The following is a 13,341-nucleotide window of genomic DNA, read 5'->3' on the forward strand; positions in this document are numbered from 1 at the left end:
GGCACTAGGATGACAACCTCTACTCACAGCCTCCTGGGAGAATAGGCTTACAAAAACAGGGCTAAGGGGCCAGGATGGAGTATGCGGGAGCCAGAGGGAGGGAGGGCCCTGTCTCTGAACGGTAGTGCTGCAGGAAAGCTTCTAAGATGGGGGACCAGTGAGAAGAGGCTGGCACCCAAGTCAGGAAAGACGGGGTGGAGCTGTCTGGGGAGGGTAAGTGGCCAGCCAGGCAGTGAGGCAGGCGAGCAGGAGTGTTTGGCAGACAGATGGGATGGCAGGCTCCAAAGATACAACCACAGCAGGGCGAGAGCTCAGTGGACACAGGGAATTTTGTCTGTTTTTTGCTAGTCAAATCATTCCCTATAGAAGTGCTTGGAATCTTTGTAACTTTTTAAATTCTTTAAGTTTTTCTTTTTTTTTTTTTTTTTTTTTTTTTGAGACAGGGTCTTGCTCTGTTGCCCAGGCTGAAGTGCAGTGCTGCGATCAAGTCTCACTACAGCCTGTACCTCCGGGCTCAAGAGATCCTCCCACCTCAGCCTCTTCAAAGTAGCTGGGACTACAGGCTCATGCCACCATGTCTAGCTTATTATTATTATTATTATTATTATTACTATATTTATTTTTTTTTGGTAGAGATGAAGTCTCACTATGTTGTCCAGGTTGGTCTTGAGCTACTGGGCTCAAGTGATCCACCCACCTCTGCCTCCCAAAGTGCTGGGATTACAGGCATGAGCCACTGCGCCCAGACAAGATTCTTTTTTTTTTTTTTTTTTTGAGACAGAGTCTTGCTCTGTCCCCCAGGCTGGAGTGCAGTGGCATGATCTCAGCTCACTGCAAGCTCTGCCTCCCAGGTTCACGCTATTCTCCTGCCTCAGCCTCCCGAGTAGCTGGGACTACAGGCGCCCGCCACCAAGCCCGGCTAATTTTTTTTTTTTTGTATTTTTAGTAGAGACAGGGTTTCATCGTGTTAGCCAGGGTGGTCTCGATCTCTTGACCTCGTGATCTGCCTGCCTTGGCCTCCCAAAGTGCTAGGATTACAGATTTGGACAAGATTCTTAATTGGTCTAACTCTGCCTAGATCCTCATTTGTCAGTGCTTTACATGTGATTTCAGCAGTTCTCCAGTATGCTTTATGTGACTTCATGAAGTTTTTTTTTTTTGAGACGGGGTCTCACTCTGTCGCCCAAGCTGGAGTGCAGTGGCACAATCTTGGCTCACTGCAACCTCCGCCTGCCGGGTTCAAACAATTCTCTGCCTCAGCCTCCCAAGTAGCTGGGATTACAGGCGCCTGCCACCATGCCCGGCTAATTTTTGTATTTTAGCCCCAGCTAATTTTTGTATTTTTAGTAGAGGCAGGGTTTCACCATCTTGGCCAGGCTGGTCTTGAACTCCTGACCTTGTGATCCACCCACCTTGGCCTCTGAAAGTGCTGGGATTACAGGCGTGAGCCACTGCACTGGGCCAACATGAAGTCTTTTATCCCTTGGAAGATCAGCTATTTCCCAGCACAGCAGATATGTTTATAAAATCTAGCCATCATGCAAGAGCTAGACCGAGTGGTTGGCTCCCTAGTGGATAGAGAGCGCAGTGGTGTGGGATGGTATGGCATGGTCATCAGGGATAATGTGAAGGAGAATTGTGCGATTCTCCTCTCGTGGTGACAACCTCATGACTAAATGGTGGGCTGCAGGGAGCCGCTCCGGTGGGGGGATTCTAGCCTAGCGCAGGGTTGCTTTCCTAGTCACTCTGGTATGGCATTCTCTATTCCTTTTCCACAGCCAGAAGAATTTAAGCTTAAATAAAAGGCAATCAAAAACAGCTCTGAAAAAGTCTGTTTTAAGGAGACTTTGCCTATAATCAGTGACATTTCTTTTGGGAGACAGAGTTTCGCTCTTGTTGCCCAGGATGGAGTATCTTGTTGCCCAGGATGCGTGATCTTGGCTCACTGCAACCTCTGCCTCCCAGATTCAAGCGATTCTCCTGCCTCAGCCTCCCGAGTAGCTGGGATTACAGGCGCGCACCACCACGCCTGGCTAATTTTTGTATTTTTAGTAGAGATAAGGTTTCACCATGTTGGCCTGACTGGTCTTGAACTCCTGACCTCAGGTGAGCCACCTGCCTTGTCCTTCCAAAATGCTGGGATTACAGGTGTGAGCCACCATGCCTGGCCATTAGTGACATTTCTTGTAGGCATTTTAATACTTCTTTCTTTCCAGTATGAGAAATAAAAAATAAATCTTAGAAGTTGAGACTTTAGGACTTACTGCTCCATTTTACAGAGTAAAAGATAATTTTCTTTTTTTTGAGACGGAGTCTTGCTCCTTCACCCAGGCTGGAGTGCAGTGGCGCAATCTCAGCTCACTGTACCCTCTGCCTCCCGGGTTCAATCAATTCTCCTGCCTCAGCCTCCTCAGTAGCTGGGATTATAGGCGCCCGCCACCACGCCCAGCTAGTTTTTGTATTTTTAGTAGAGATGGGGTTTCGCCATGTTGGCCAGGATGGTCTCAAACTCCTGACCTCAGGTGATCTACCTGACTTGGCCTCCCAAAGTGCTGGGATTACAGGTGTGAGTCACCACCTGGGCCAAAAGATAATTTTTTAAACTATCCCAGCAGGCAAACACAGAGTAAAAGATAATTTATGGTTAGCAATATAGTGATTCATTAGATAATGTCTAGTTCAAATCATTTCATAATGAACTTGGCAAAGTATTTCTTTTCTTTTTTTTTTTTTTTTTTTTTTTGAGGTGGAGTCTCGCTGTTGCCCAGGCTGGAGTGCAGTGGCGCAATCTTGGCTCACTGCAGGCTCCGCCCCCCTGGGGTTCACGCCATTCTCCTGCCTCAGCCTCCCGCGTAGCTGGGACTACAGGCGCCTGCCGCCTCACCTGGCTAATTTTTTGTATTTTTAGTAGAGACAGGGTTTCACTGTGTTAGCCAGGATGGTCTCGATCTCCTGACCCCGTGATCTGCCCACCTCAGCCTCCCAAAATGCTGGGATTACAGGCGTGAGCCAACGCGCCCGGCCTAGTATTTCATTTTATGTTTTGGAAATTTTCTTTAATAAAATTTTCAAAACATGATTTTTCACATCTTAATATTGTCCAGTCTCTAGTTTTATTATTTCAATTTCATGCCATTTGCTGCATTGTTGTCATTTCTTTTTAATTTTCACTGTTTGCTTGCATGTTTTGGTCTGTCTTTCATGCTAAAGACTTTCCTAGGGCTTTCTTTCTGTTCATCAGAAAGGCCCTGGAATGCTAATTGGAGGCTGTGTGTGGGGGTGGGACCTGTTAGCTTTATTGTAGATGGCTAAGCCCTGAGGTCCAGACCTGCACCTTGTTGCCTTGTCATGTGACTTTACAACCCTCGGTGTCCTCCTGGCTGCTGGGCCCCAGCCTCCTGACTGTTCAGCTCACACACGTGAACCTAACACCTGCCTTGGTCCCCTGCTCCATCTTCTAGACAACTCATGCTGAGGACCAGCCCACAGGAGGAGGCCTCCGAGTTCTCTCTTGACCTCTTCACTTTGACCTTTTTTGCCACCATTTTAGTCTGTCCAGGCCTTTCTGCCCTTTCTACATTCCCTTTGCTTTCAGCCAGTGATGCCACCCCCCACTACACTGAGCAAATAGAATCTCCCTGATGGCAGCCCTTCTTCCTCATGTGGCCAAGCCACCACCACCCCTGCCACCCCTCTTCACAACCATCTTTTCTTCCTTCCCCTGCCTCATGACAGCAGAGGAGGTGCCCTCTCCTCCTGTCCAGGCTTGCCCCGTGCCCGCCTTGCCCCCATCCTCGAGGGCCCAGCTTCTGTGGTGCGACCTAGTGTTTTCTCTCCCTCATCCTCAGCCTGTTCCCACCAGTACACAAAAGATGCTTCCCACAGAAAAGTCCACTCTGCCCTGCCCTGTTTCTCTGCTCTTTTCTCAGCCAACTTCTTGGAGTAGTTGTCTACCTTTTTTTCACCTTTCATTCATTCTAAAAAATTACTATTTTATTTTTACTGCACCTTGTGGCTCCTTACTGCTCCTGGCACACCCCATGGACAGTTTACTCAGAGTAGTCTAAAAAGTAATTATTATTGAAGTATTTCAGGCACATAGAACATTTCACACCCATCAGTGTATCTTCCTTTTAGCTGCCTGCCATATTTGCTCATGCCTGTTACATATTTTTAACAGAAAAGTATCACCAGTGCACTTTTTTTTTTTTTTTTTTTTTGAGACTGGGTCTTGCTCTGTTGCCCAGGCTGGAGTGCGGTAGTGATCACAGCTTACTGCAGTCTTGACCTCCTCGGCTCAAGCAATCCTCCTGAGTAGCTCAGACTATAGGCATGCACCACCATGCTTGGCTAATTATTTATTTTATTTTACTTTTTATTTATTTTTTTAAAGACAGCATCTTGCTATGTTCCCAGGCCGGTCCCAAGCTCCTAGGCTCCTGCACCCGGTCCGTAAATGCACTTGAATCCCTTTTGTACCTCTCCACTTTCTTATTCATCCCTTTGTCTCTAGAGATAACCTCTGTTGAATTTGAAGCGTGTGATCCTTGTGCATATTTTAATATTTTTCCGTATATGAATGTATCTATACATAAGGTATGATTTTACACAGTCTGAAACTTTATATACATAATGTCATTCAGCTTGCTGAAATCTGGCTTCCACTCCTATACAAGAACATGCCTTCTCTTATCAAGGTCATTGGTGCATTCTTCCATGTTTTCAAATCCAGGGAACCCTTTCAACAACTTTCAGCAGCTCACAGCAGTGTGGAGAATATTCCTCCTTGGAAATACTCTCAGCTTGTGACATCCAAGAACCAAGCTTTCTTTCCTCTTGAGTCATCCTTTCTTCATCTAGTTTACTGGCTTCTCCTTCCTCAACACAATTTCTGAATGTGAGTTTCTCCAGGCTCAGTTCTAGCTGCCCTTCTCCCTAGGGGTTCTCCATCCAGTCTTGGGACTCAAAAACCACCTGTGTCCTTGGAGGGGGCTCAAATGTGTGTGACCAGTGAGCAGCCCACTTCCTGTGGGCTTCAGGCCCCTGAGCTCAGCTGCTACCGGGGGTCTCGCAGGTGGCTCAGGCGTAGCCTCTCTCCACTCACCTGTTCCTCCCTAGACCCTCTCTATGCTAGTGAGTGGTGCCATCCCACACTGGCTTCACTTGAGAAACCTGAGATTTATCCTTCAGCATTTCCGTCATGTCTACACCCAGTCCAATCCTTAAGAAAACCCGGCAGTTCCTACCTCCAAAATCTTATCCCAGATCTGTCCCCTTCTTCCACGTCCTTCATCACTACCCTCGTTCAGGGAATCGTTACTTCTCCCCTCCTTGTCTTGCTCGCCTTCATTTTAAAATTGGATGATGTCGCTTCTCATTTCCTTAGGGTAGCATGTGGACCCCTCAGCACGACCTGCCTAGACCTGCCTAGTCTGGCTCCTGCCTTGATGGCCAGCCTTATCAGTGGCCACCCTGCCCTCGCTCACTGGGCTCTAGTTCCTTGGATGTGTCTTTCTTTGTTACCTTGGATCCTCGGCCTGTTTCACGGACCCGTCTGTAGGTCTTGACACCCCCCACCCCACCCCACACACATGCAATTCCATTCACAACCTTCTCCTCTAATTCTCACCCTAAGTGCTGCTTTCTGGGTGTCTAGGACATTCCCTGGTATAGTCCTCTGTTTGTTTCCCACAGTGTTTTTTCTCCGTTTATAATTCTGTGTTTTCTTTGTTCACCTTTTTGGCCCTGAGGCTCTCAGCTCCAGGAAGGTAAGGAGCAGCTTTGTGCTTCAGCACGTGCCTAACATACCACCTTGTGAGCTAAATATTTGACTGAAAGATTCTTAGAAAGAGTCAAACAGTTTTAAACTGTGAGACTCTTAGGCTTCAGGGAATGGTGTTTACATACAGTTTGTGAAACCAAAGCTTTGGAACTTTATGGCATTATAGCTGCTAGTCATTTTCCTGTAGTCTGCAAGTTTTGTAAATATTACAACTCCTACACTGGCCCAGCAGAACAAAAGCTAACTGCTAAAAAATGTTACTTGGTTCACAGAATTGCAACAAAAATAGAAATCTAAAAACAGTTCATCTGGAATCCCATCTAATAAATCAAATATATATTTTTCTGTATTCTCTTCTTGTACTGATCCATGTATATATTTTCTGCATTTAATCGTAAAATGACAGAGTTTCTCCTTTTCTATCTTGCTTATCTACTCTTCATAAACATATGTAGTGACTGAATAATAAATATTTACTTTTCTGTGCAGATTTCAAAAGCTCTGTTTTTCTGTTAACATGCCAATGTATATTTTTCCTGTTCTGTATTCATGTGGTCTTTTCCTTCACTGAATAGGAATGCCCAACTATGTATGTTCTTCCTTTTTTTTTTTATTCTGGAAACTCCAAGTGACAATATTCTAGGTAACCTGTCTTTTTAAAGCAGGAAAGTTAAAAATGTCTGAGTATATACACACACATATATGTATATATGTGTATATACACATACATATATAACACACATATGTGTGTGTATATACATATATACACACACATATATATGTGTATGTATATGTATATACACACACACGTATATGTGTGTGTATATACATATACATATATACACACACATATATGTGCGTGTATATACATATACATATATATATGTGTATATATATATATAAAACAAATAACAAGTAGGTAAGTCTTTTTTCCAGGGTTCCTAAAATAAAGGGAGATTTCGGCCGGGCTTGGTGGCTCAAGCCTGTAATCCCAGCACTTCGGGAGGCCGAGGTGGGTGAATCACTTGAGGTCAGGAGTTCGAGGCCAGCCTGACCATCATGAAACCTCGTCTCTACTAAAGATACAAAACTTAACCAGGCGCAGTGGTGGGTGCCTGTAATCCCAGCTACTCGGGAGGCTGAGGCAGGAAAATCGCTTGAACTCGGGAGGCGGAGGTTGCAGTGAGCTGAGATAGCACCACTACACTCCAGCCTGGGTGACAGAGTAAGACCTTGTCTCAAAATAAAATAAAATAAAATAAAATAATAAAATAAAAAAATAAAGGGAGATTTCCTTTCTCTTCAGGATGGTTAATTAGGCTTTCAAAATTTGGGCTGCTCACTTTGCAATACAAACAATCTAGAACTTCTAGTTTATTTGCTTAGATGGTTTATTGCTGCATTTTACTTGAGGGGGTTTTTCTTGTTGTTGTTATTGTTGGTCTAATGTTGCTAGAACTGTACCACCCTCTTTTACCTACCAGTTACTATATATGTTACAGGCGACATCTAGGCTAAGAGAAAGAGGCTGTGATGGTTGCCTGGCAGGAATTGAAGTTCAACAACTCTTTTGTTCTCAAAGTGCAGCAATTCCTGAGCACCAGCTAAAAGAACTGAACATAAAAATCGACAGTGCTTTGCAAGTAAGTTTTTCAGAACTGACATACTGATTTCCACGGGATAGAAACAAGGGAGGGAGTTAAAGTTGTGATGTTGAATCAATTAGAAAGGGTTATAGAGTAGTAATTGGCCTTTTAATAGCTATAGAAATTTAAGATTTCTATTTCCATTGAACTTTGTCATCTTATAATTTGCTTTACGATCTTGATGGTTAAAAATAATTTATTTCCAGGCATATAAGATAGCTCTGGAAAGCTTAGGACACTGTGAATATGCAATGAAAGCCGGCTTCCACCTGAATCCAAAGGCGATTGAAGCAAGTTTGCAGGTACACTTTTCCTTCCTAAAGCTCTGGGGACCTATGGCGCTGCTCCTGCAGTCTAGTGTGAACCAAGTGTTTTGACAGATGAGCGATGGGTCACCTCTCCTCTTCTATCCATGCCTTTTCCAGGGCTGCTGCAGTGAGGCGGAAGCCCAGCAGACGGGGCGGAGGCAGACACCCCCGCAGCCCATGCAGTGTGAGCTCCCCACCGTCCCTGTGCAGATAGGATCGCACTTCCTGAAGGGCGTCTCCTTTAATGAGTCGGCCGCCGACAATCTGAAACTTAAGACGGTAGCTTTCCATGGGGTTCCAGCAAATGAGTGTGAACTTGAAAATAGAGTTCTTAAGAGAAATGTAAAGGCTTGCGAAGGATGTAGATTAAAAAACAAAATGGGGCCGGGCGTGGTGGCTCACGCCTGTAATCCTAGCACTTTGGGAGGCGGGCAGATCACCTGAGGTCAGGAGTTTGAGACCAGCCTGATCAACATGGTGAAACCCTGTTTCTGCTAAAAATAAAAAATCAGCCGGGTACGGTGGCACGCACCTGTAGTCCCAGCTGTTCAGGAGGCTGAGGCTGGAGAATTGCTTGAACCCATGAGGTGGAGATGGCAGTGAGCTGAGATTGCGCCATTGCACTCCAACCTGGGCGACGAGCAAAACTCTGTCTTAAAAAAAAAAAAAAAAAAATTAAAAAGCAGACCTACGGAGACTTTAATCAGACATTTGCCAAGCAAGCAAGTTTTCGTTTTGTTTTGTTTTGTGTTTTTGAGACGGAGTTTTACTCTCTCGTCCAGGCTAGAGTACAGTGGTGTGATCTATCTCAGCTCACTGCAACCTTCACCTCCTGGGTTCAAGCAATCCTCCTGCCTCACCCTCCCAAGTAGCTGGGACTACAAGCATGTGCCACCAAGCCTGGCTAATTTTTGTATTTTTAGTAGAGACGGGGTTTCACTCTGTTGGCCAGGATGGTCTCGAACTCCTGACCTCAGCTGATCCACCCTACTTGGCCTCCCAAAGTCCTGGGATTACAGGCATGAGCCACCGACCTGGGCCAAGACAGTTTTATTCATAATTTTATTCAGATGTTTAACAGAAAGGGTTTGAAAGTACACTTATAAGATACTGTTTATGATTAATGTCTCTCAGTGGACTTGTATGAATTAAATAAGAAGAGAGATGTTGTCATAATGCTGCAGTGATAACGATTATTTGTGGAACATCATGTGTTCCAGTCATTGTGCCAGGTGCTCCACATCGTTGTCTCACTTAATGCTCACGCATGAGGTGGGGGTGCTGCCCTTTGGCCTACCTGCCACACGGGAACTGATACCCAAGGTCACACAGCTAGAAAGTAGAAGAGCTGGAATTTGAGCTTATGTAATCTGTTTCCAGAGCCTGAATACCTGACTACTTGGTCATCCAAAATAAAATTGAGATTTTAATTAGTATTTACTTGTATCAGATGATTTTGTTTCCCTATTTGGAGGGATTCAGAATTTCAAAATTCCTCAACCAGTTCACATCAGTAGATTGCTAAATAATTTTGTGCTAGTATAGAAATACCTGTGTATATTATTGCATATGTATCCATATCTAGTCATTTACTCTATGGGGCTGAGAAAATCTCTGAGAGTGATTGATGATAATTACTAAGGAAATTAAAATGGCATAATTAGGGTGTATTTAAAATGCTCTTCTTGAGCCAGGTGTGGTGGCTCATGCCTGTAATCCCAGCACTTTGGGAGGCCGAGGTGGGCCGATCACCTGAGGTCAGGAGTTCAAGACCAGCCTGGGCAACATGGCAAAACCGCATCTGTACTAAAAATACAAAAATTAGCTGGGTATAGTGGCAGGCACCTATAATCCTAGCTACTCAGGAGGCTGAGGCAGAAGAATTGCTTGAACCCAGGAGGTGGAGGTTGCAGTGAGCTGAGATTGTGCCAGTGCACTCCAGCCTAGGCAACAGAGCAAGGCTCCATCTCAAAAAAGAAAAAAAAAATGCTCTTCTCCCAGGAGTTCAAGACTAGCCTGGGCAATATAGCAAGACTCCATGTCTACAAAAAATTTAAAAATTAGCTGAGTGTGGTGATGTGCACTTACCTGTGTGGTCCCAGCTACTGGGGAGGCTTGAAGCAGGAGAATCACATAAGCCTGAGGGGTCTAGGCTGCAGTGAGCCATGTTCGTGCCACCGGACTGCAGCTTGGACGATAGAAAAATATATAAATAAAATGCTCTTCTCTTGAGGATGATTGTATAAATGCATTTTTACAAATTTTAGAACCTTGCATGGCTTTGTCTTGAGGTGTGAACTCTCTTCTTATCAATCTATAGCATACAATGTTACAGCTGATGAAGGAGGCAGGCTGCTATAATGGAATCACATCCAGGGATGATTTTCCTGTGACTGAAGTGCTGAACCAGGTTTGCCCTTCCACATGGCGAGGTGCCTGCAAGACGGCGGTGCAGCTGCTGTTTGGCCAGGCTGGACTGGTGAGTGAGCGTGGGTGGTGGATGATAGGTAGAATACCAAGATGTTTCAAGCATGTGAGGATGTGGTGCAGACACATTTGTGAAAATATTGAATAATTTAAAAAGTTATTTGGTGCTGTGGAATTTAGACCAGGCAGGTAGACAAGGTAAAGGAAGAGCAGCATTTAAAAATCTCTTTAAAAAGAAAAACCAGATTGATAATATATATTTGCAGGGAACCTAGTTGCAAAATGATGCTATGGGCTTTGCTTATTTTAAGAAAAAAACCATTACAGTCTGGGCCCCATGGCTCATGCCTGTAGTCCCAGCACTTTGGCAGGAGGATTGCTTAAGTCTAGGAGTTTGAAATCAGCCTGGGCAACATAGTGAGACCCTGCCTCTTTTTTTTTTTTTTTTTTTGTGACAGACTCTTGCTCTGTCGCCCAGGCTGCAGTGCAGTGGCGCAATCTCAACTCGCCGCCTTCTGGGCTCAAGTGATTCTCCTGCCTCAGCCTCCCAAGTAGCTGAGATGGTAGGCACCTGCCACCACATCTGGCTAATTTTTTTTTTTTTTTGAGTTGGAGTCTCGCTGTGTTGCACAGGCTGGAGTGCAGTGGCGTGATCTCGGCTCACCACAACCTCTGCCTCCCGGGTTCAAACGATTCTCCTCCCTCGGCCTCCCGAGTAGCTGGAACTACAGGCACGCACCACCATGCCTGGCTAATTTTTGTATTTTTTAGTAAAGATGGGGTTTCACTGTGTTGGCCAGGCTGGTCTCGAACTCCTGACCTCGTAATCTGCCTGCTTAGGCATCCCAAAGTGCTGGAATTACAGGCATGAGCCACCACACCCGGCCCTTAAAAAAAAAAAAGAAAAAAACATTACATTAGTAACAAGTTGACAGGGCCACTTGATCTAGCCCCTGTTCTGGAGCTACATTGGATGTCTGTTGCTCATACATCCCATGCTTCTTCCTGTCCCAGGCCTGTGCTCTTGATACCCCTTTTATCTGAAAATACTCTTCTCTCTGATTATCATGTAGGTCACTCCTTATTTTCTTGGTGTTAGCTCCAAAATCACCTCCTCCAAGAGGCCTCCCTTGACCACAGTGGTATAAGTAGTACCCCCATCCAGTCACTGTATACCAGTGCTGTTTATCTCCTTCTTAGCAATAAAGTAACATCAACTAAAAAATAATGATTTGTTCATTTCATCTTTCAGAGAAAAAAAAACTTTGGCTAGAGTTGGGTGGGTCAGGAGATCAACATCTGAAATCACCATTTAGCTTTTTGTTTGTATCACTGACCCATAGAATCTTATGTATTTGATCTCCCTTTCTAGTAAACGACTACTTTTCAAAAACATATGGTGGCAGGGCGTGGTGGCTCACACCTGTAATCCCAACACTTTGGGAGGCCAAGGCAGGCAGATCACCTGAGGTCAGGAGTTCAAGACCAGCCTGGCCAATATGGCGAAACCTCGTCTCTAAAAATACAAAAATTATCCAGGCGTGGTGGCAGGCACCTGTAATCCCAGCTACTCGAGAGGCTTAAGCACAAGAATCACTTGAACTCAGGAGTCAGAGGTTGCAGTGAGCCGAGATTGTGCCACTGCACTCCAGCCTGGGTCATAGAGTGAGATCCAGTCTTTAAAAAAAAAAAAAAAAAAAGGATATGGCATTTCAGTCAGAGGTTGGAAGGACCTAATTAGAGATTAAGAAAATTAAAGAACTTGTTTTTTAGTCTGGTTCCTACTTTATTCGCAAAAAGAGCTATTGAGGGTATACTGTTGTTTTGTTTCAAGCGGGTTAGGGCTCAGGCGGCCCAGCTCACAGTGGGGCTGTCTTGTGGAGGCTCAGATGAGGGCTTGTTCACAGTAATGAGTTACATTTCCTTTGGGATCTTTTCCTCGGTATAGGGACCTCCAAAAGAAGTAGTAAACCAGAGATGCCTTGCTGAAGCGTGGAAGAGCCCATTGGCTTTACTATATCAATCCATATTCCCAGAGACCATTTAGCTGAAACTGCAAGGACCATGCCAATGAGTTCCCCTGAAAGGAGTATGCAAAATAAGGCCAAAAGGCACAAAGGCTGTTTTGAGAAAACACTGTAGATTAAAAAAAAAAAAAGTTCCATGTTATTCAGAGAGCAGAAACTTCTTCCTAGTTCCCTGCGTCTTGATTGCAGGACGCATTTCTGTGTGACTTTAGGTTATGGTTCTGGGGATGGGAGGAGAGAGGAAACACCTGTGTGGTCCAACAATGGCTATTCCTTTGACAGGAAGTTTTTTCCAAAGGTCATTGCAGATCAGCTATGGGAACTCTGTTTAAACCAGTGAAAGCTGGCTCCATTAGAAGCTGAATTTGGAGTATGATACACAACTCTGTACAGTTTTACCCCTTCTGAAATATTACAGATTTGGTTTTAAAATATTTTATGATTTTTTAAAACATTCTTTTAGTTATTTGAAAATATATTCATCACTTTGTCAAACTCTAGATTACATAGGATACTCTTATCACCTATCTAGTATTAAAGACTCTTCCTGGAAATAAGAGGAAATCATTCAAAGAAGGGTTAGTTCTTCCTCTGTCCTGAAGTAATTCAGTTTTTATTGATGGTTGAGGATAAGATAATCTTTAAAAAAGTTTCATCCACTTCTGGGCGTGTCATGACAGATGGGCTTATCTGAAGCATTGGTTTGACTTTTTTTTTTTTTTTTTTTTTTGAGATGGAGTCTTGGTCTGTTGCTCAGGCTGGAGTGCAGTGGTGCAATCTCGGCTCACTGCAACCTCTGCCTCCCGGGTTCAAGCGATTCTCCTGCCTCAGCCTCCCGAGTAGCTTGGACTGCAGGATCACCACGCCCGGCTACTTTTTGTATATTTAGTGGAGACGGGGTTTCACCATGTTGGCCAGGGTGGTCTCAAACTCCTGACCTCAAGTGATCCACTTGCCTAAATCTCCCAAAGTGCTGGGATTACAGGCGTGAGCCACTGCACCCAGTCTGGTTTGACTTTCAGTGACACTTTTACTTCTTTTAAGTGCATAAAGTAAAAAATAATAAGATAAAGGACGCAAATTAATTCCTAATTAACATATTTATAGTTTGGAAAAAGTGCTAGAGGTGCTTGCCAGTTCAATTTAATCCC

The 13,341-nt window shown here is 44.5% G+C and overlaps 1 protein-coding gene across 5 annotated transcripts in view; it reads left to right on the forward strand.

Annotated features, from left to right (window-relative positions):
* Window positions 1-13,341, forward strand: part of GARRE1 (granule associated Rac and RHOG effector 1) — a 100,832-nt gene that overhangs the window by 65,764 nt on the left and 21,727 nt on the right. For 4 of the 5 annotated variants that reach the window (XM_016935636.4, XM_016935634.4, XM_003316261.6 and 1 more), the window contains 4 exons: window positions 7,285-7,425; window positions 7,635-7,730; window positions 7,854-8,015; window positions 10,057-10,215. In XM_016935636.4, the coding sequence (XP_016791125.3) occupies window positions 7,285-7,425; window positions 7,635-7,730; window positions 7,854-8,015; window positions 10,057-10,215 (558 nt within the window). The remainder of the gene's footprint in view (window positions 1-7,284; window positions 7,426-7,634; window positions 7,731-7,853; window positions 8,016-10,056; window positions 10,216-13,341) is intronic. The other variant, XM_054673279.2, reaches the window with a different exon arrangement.

Source organism: Pan troglodytes, chromosome 20 (genome assembly GCF_028858775.2).
Source record: "Pan troglodytes isolate AG18354 chromosome 20, NHGRI_mPanTro3-v2.0_pri, whole genome shotgun sequence".
Taxonomy (NCBI): Eukaryota; Metazoa; Chordata; class Mammalia; order Primates; family Hominidae; genus Pan; species Pan troglodytes.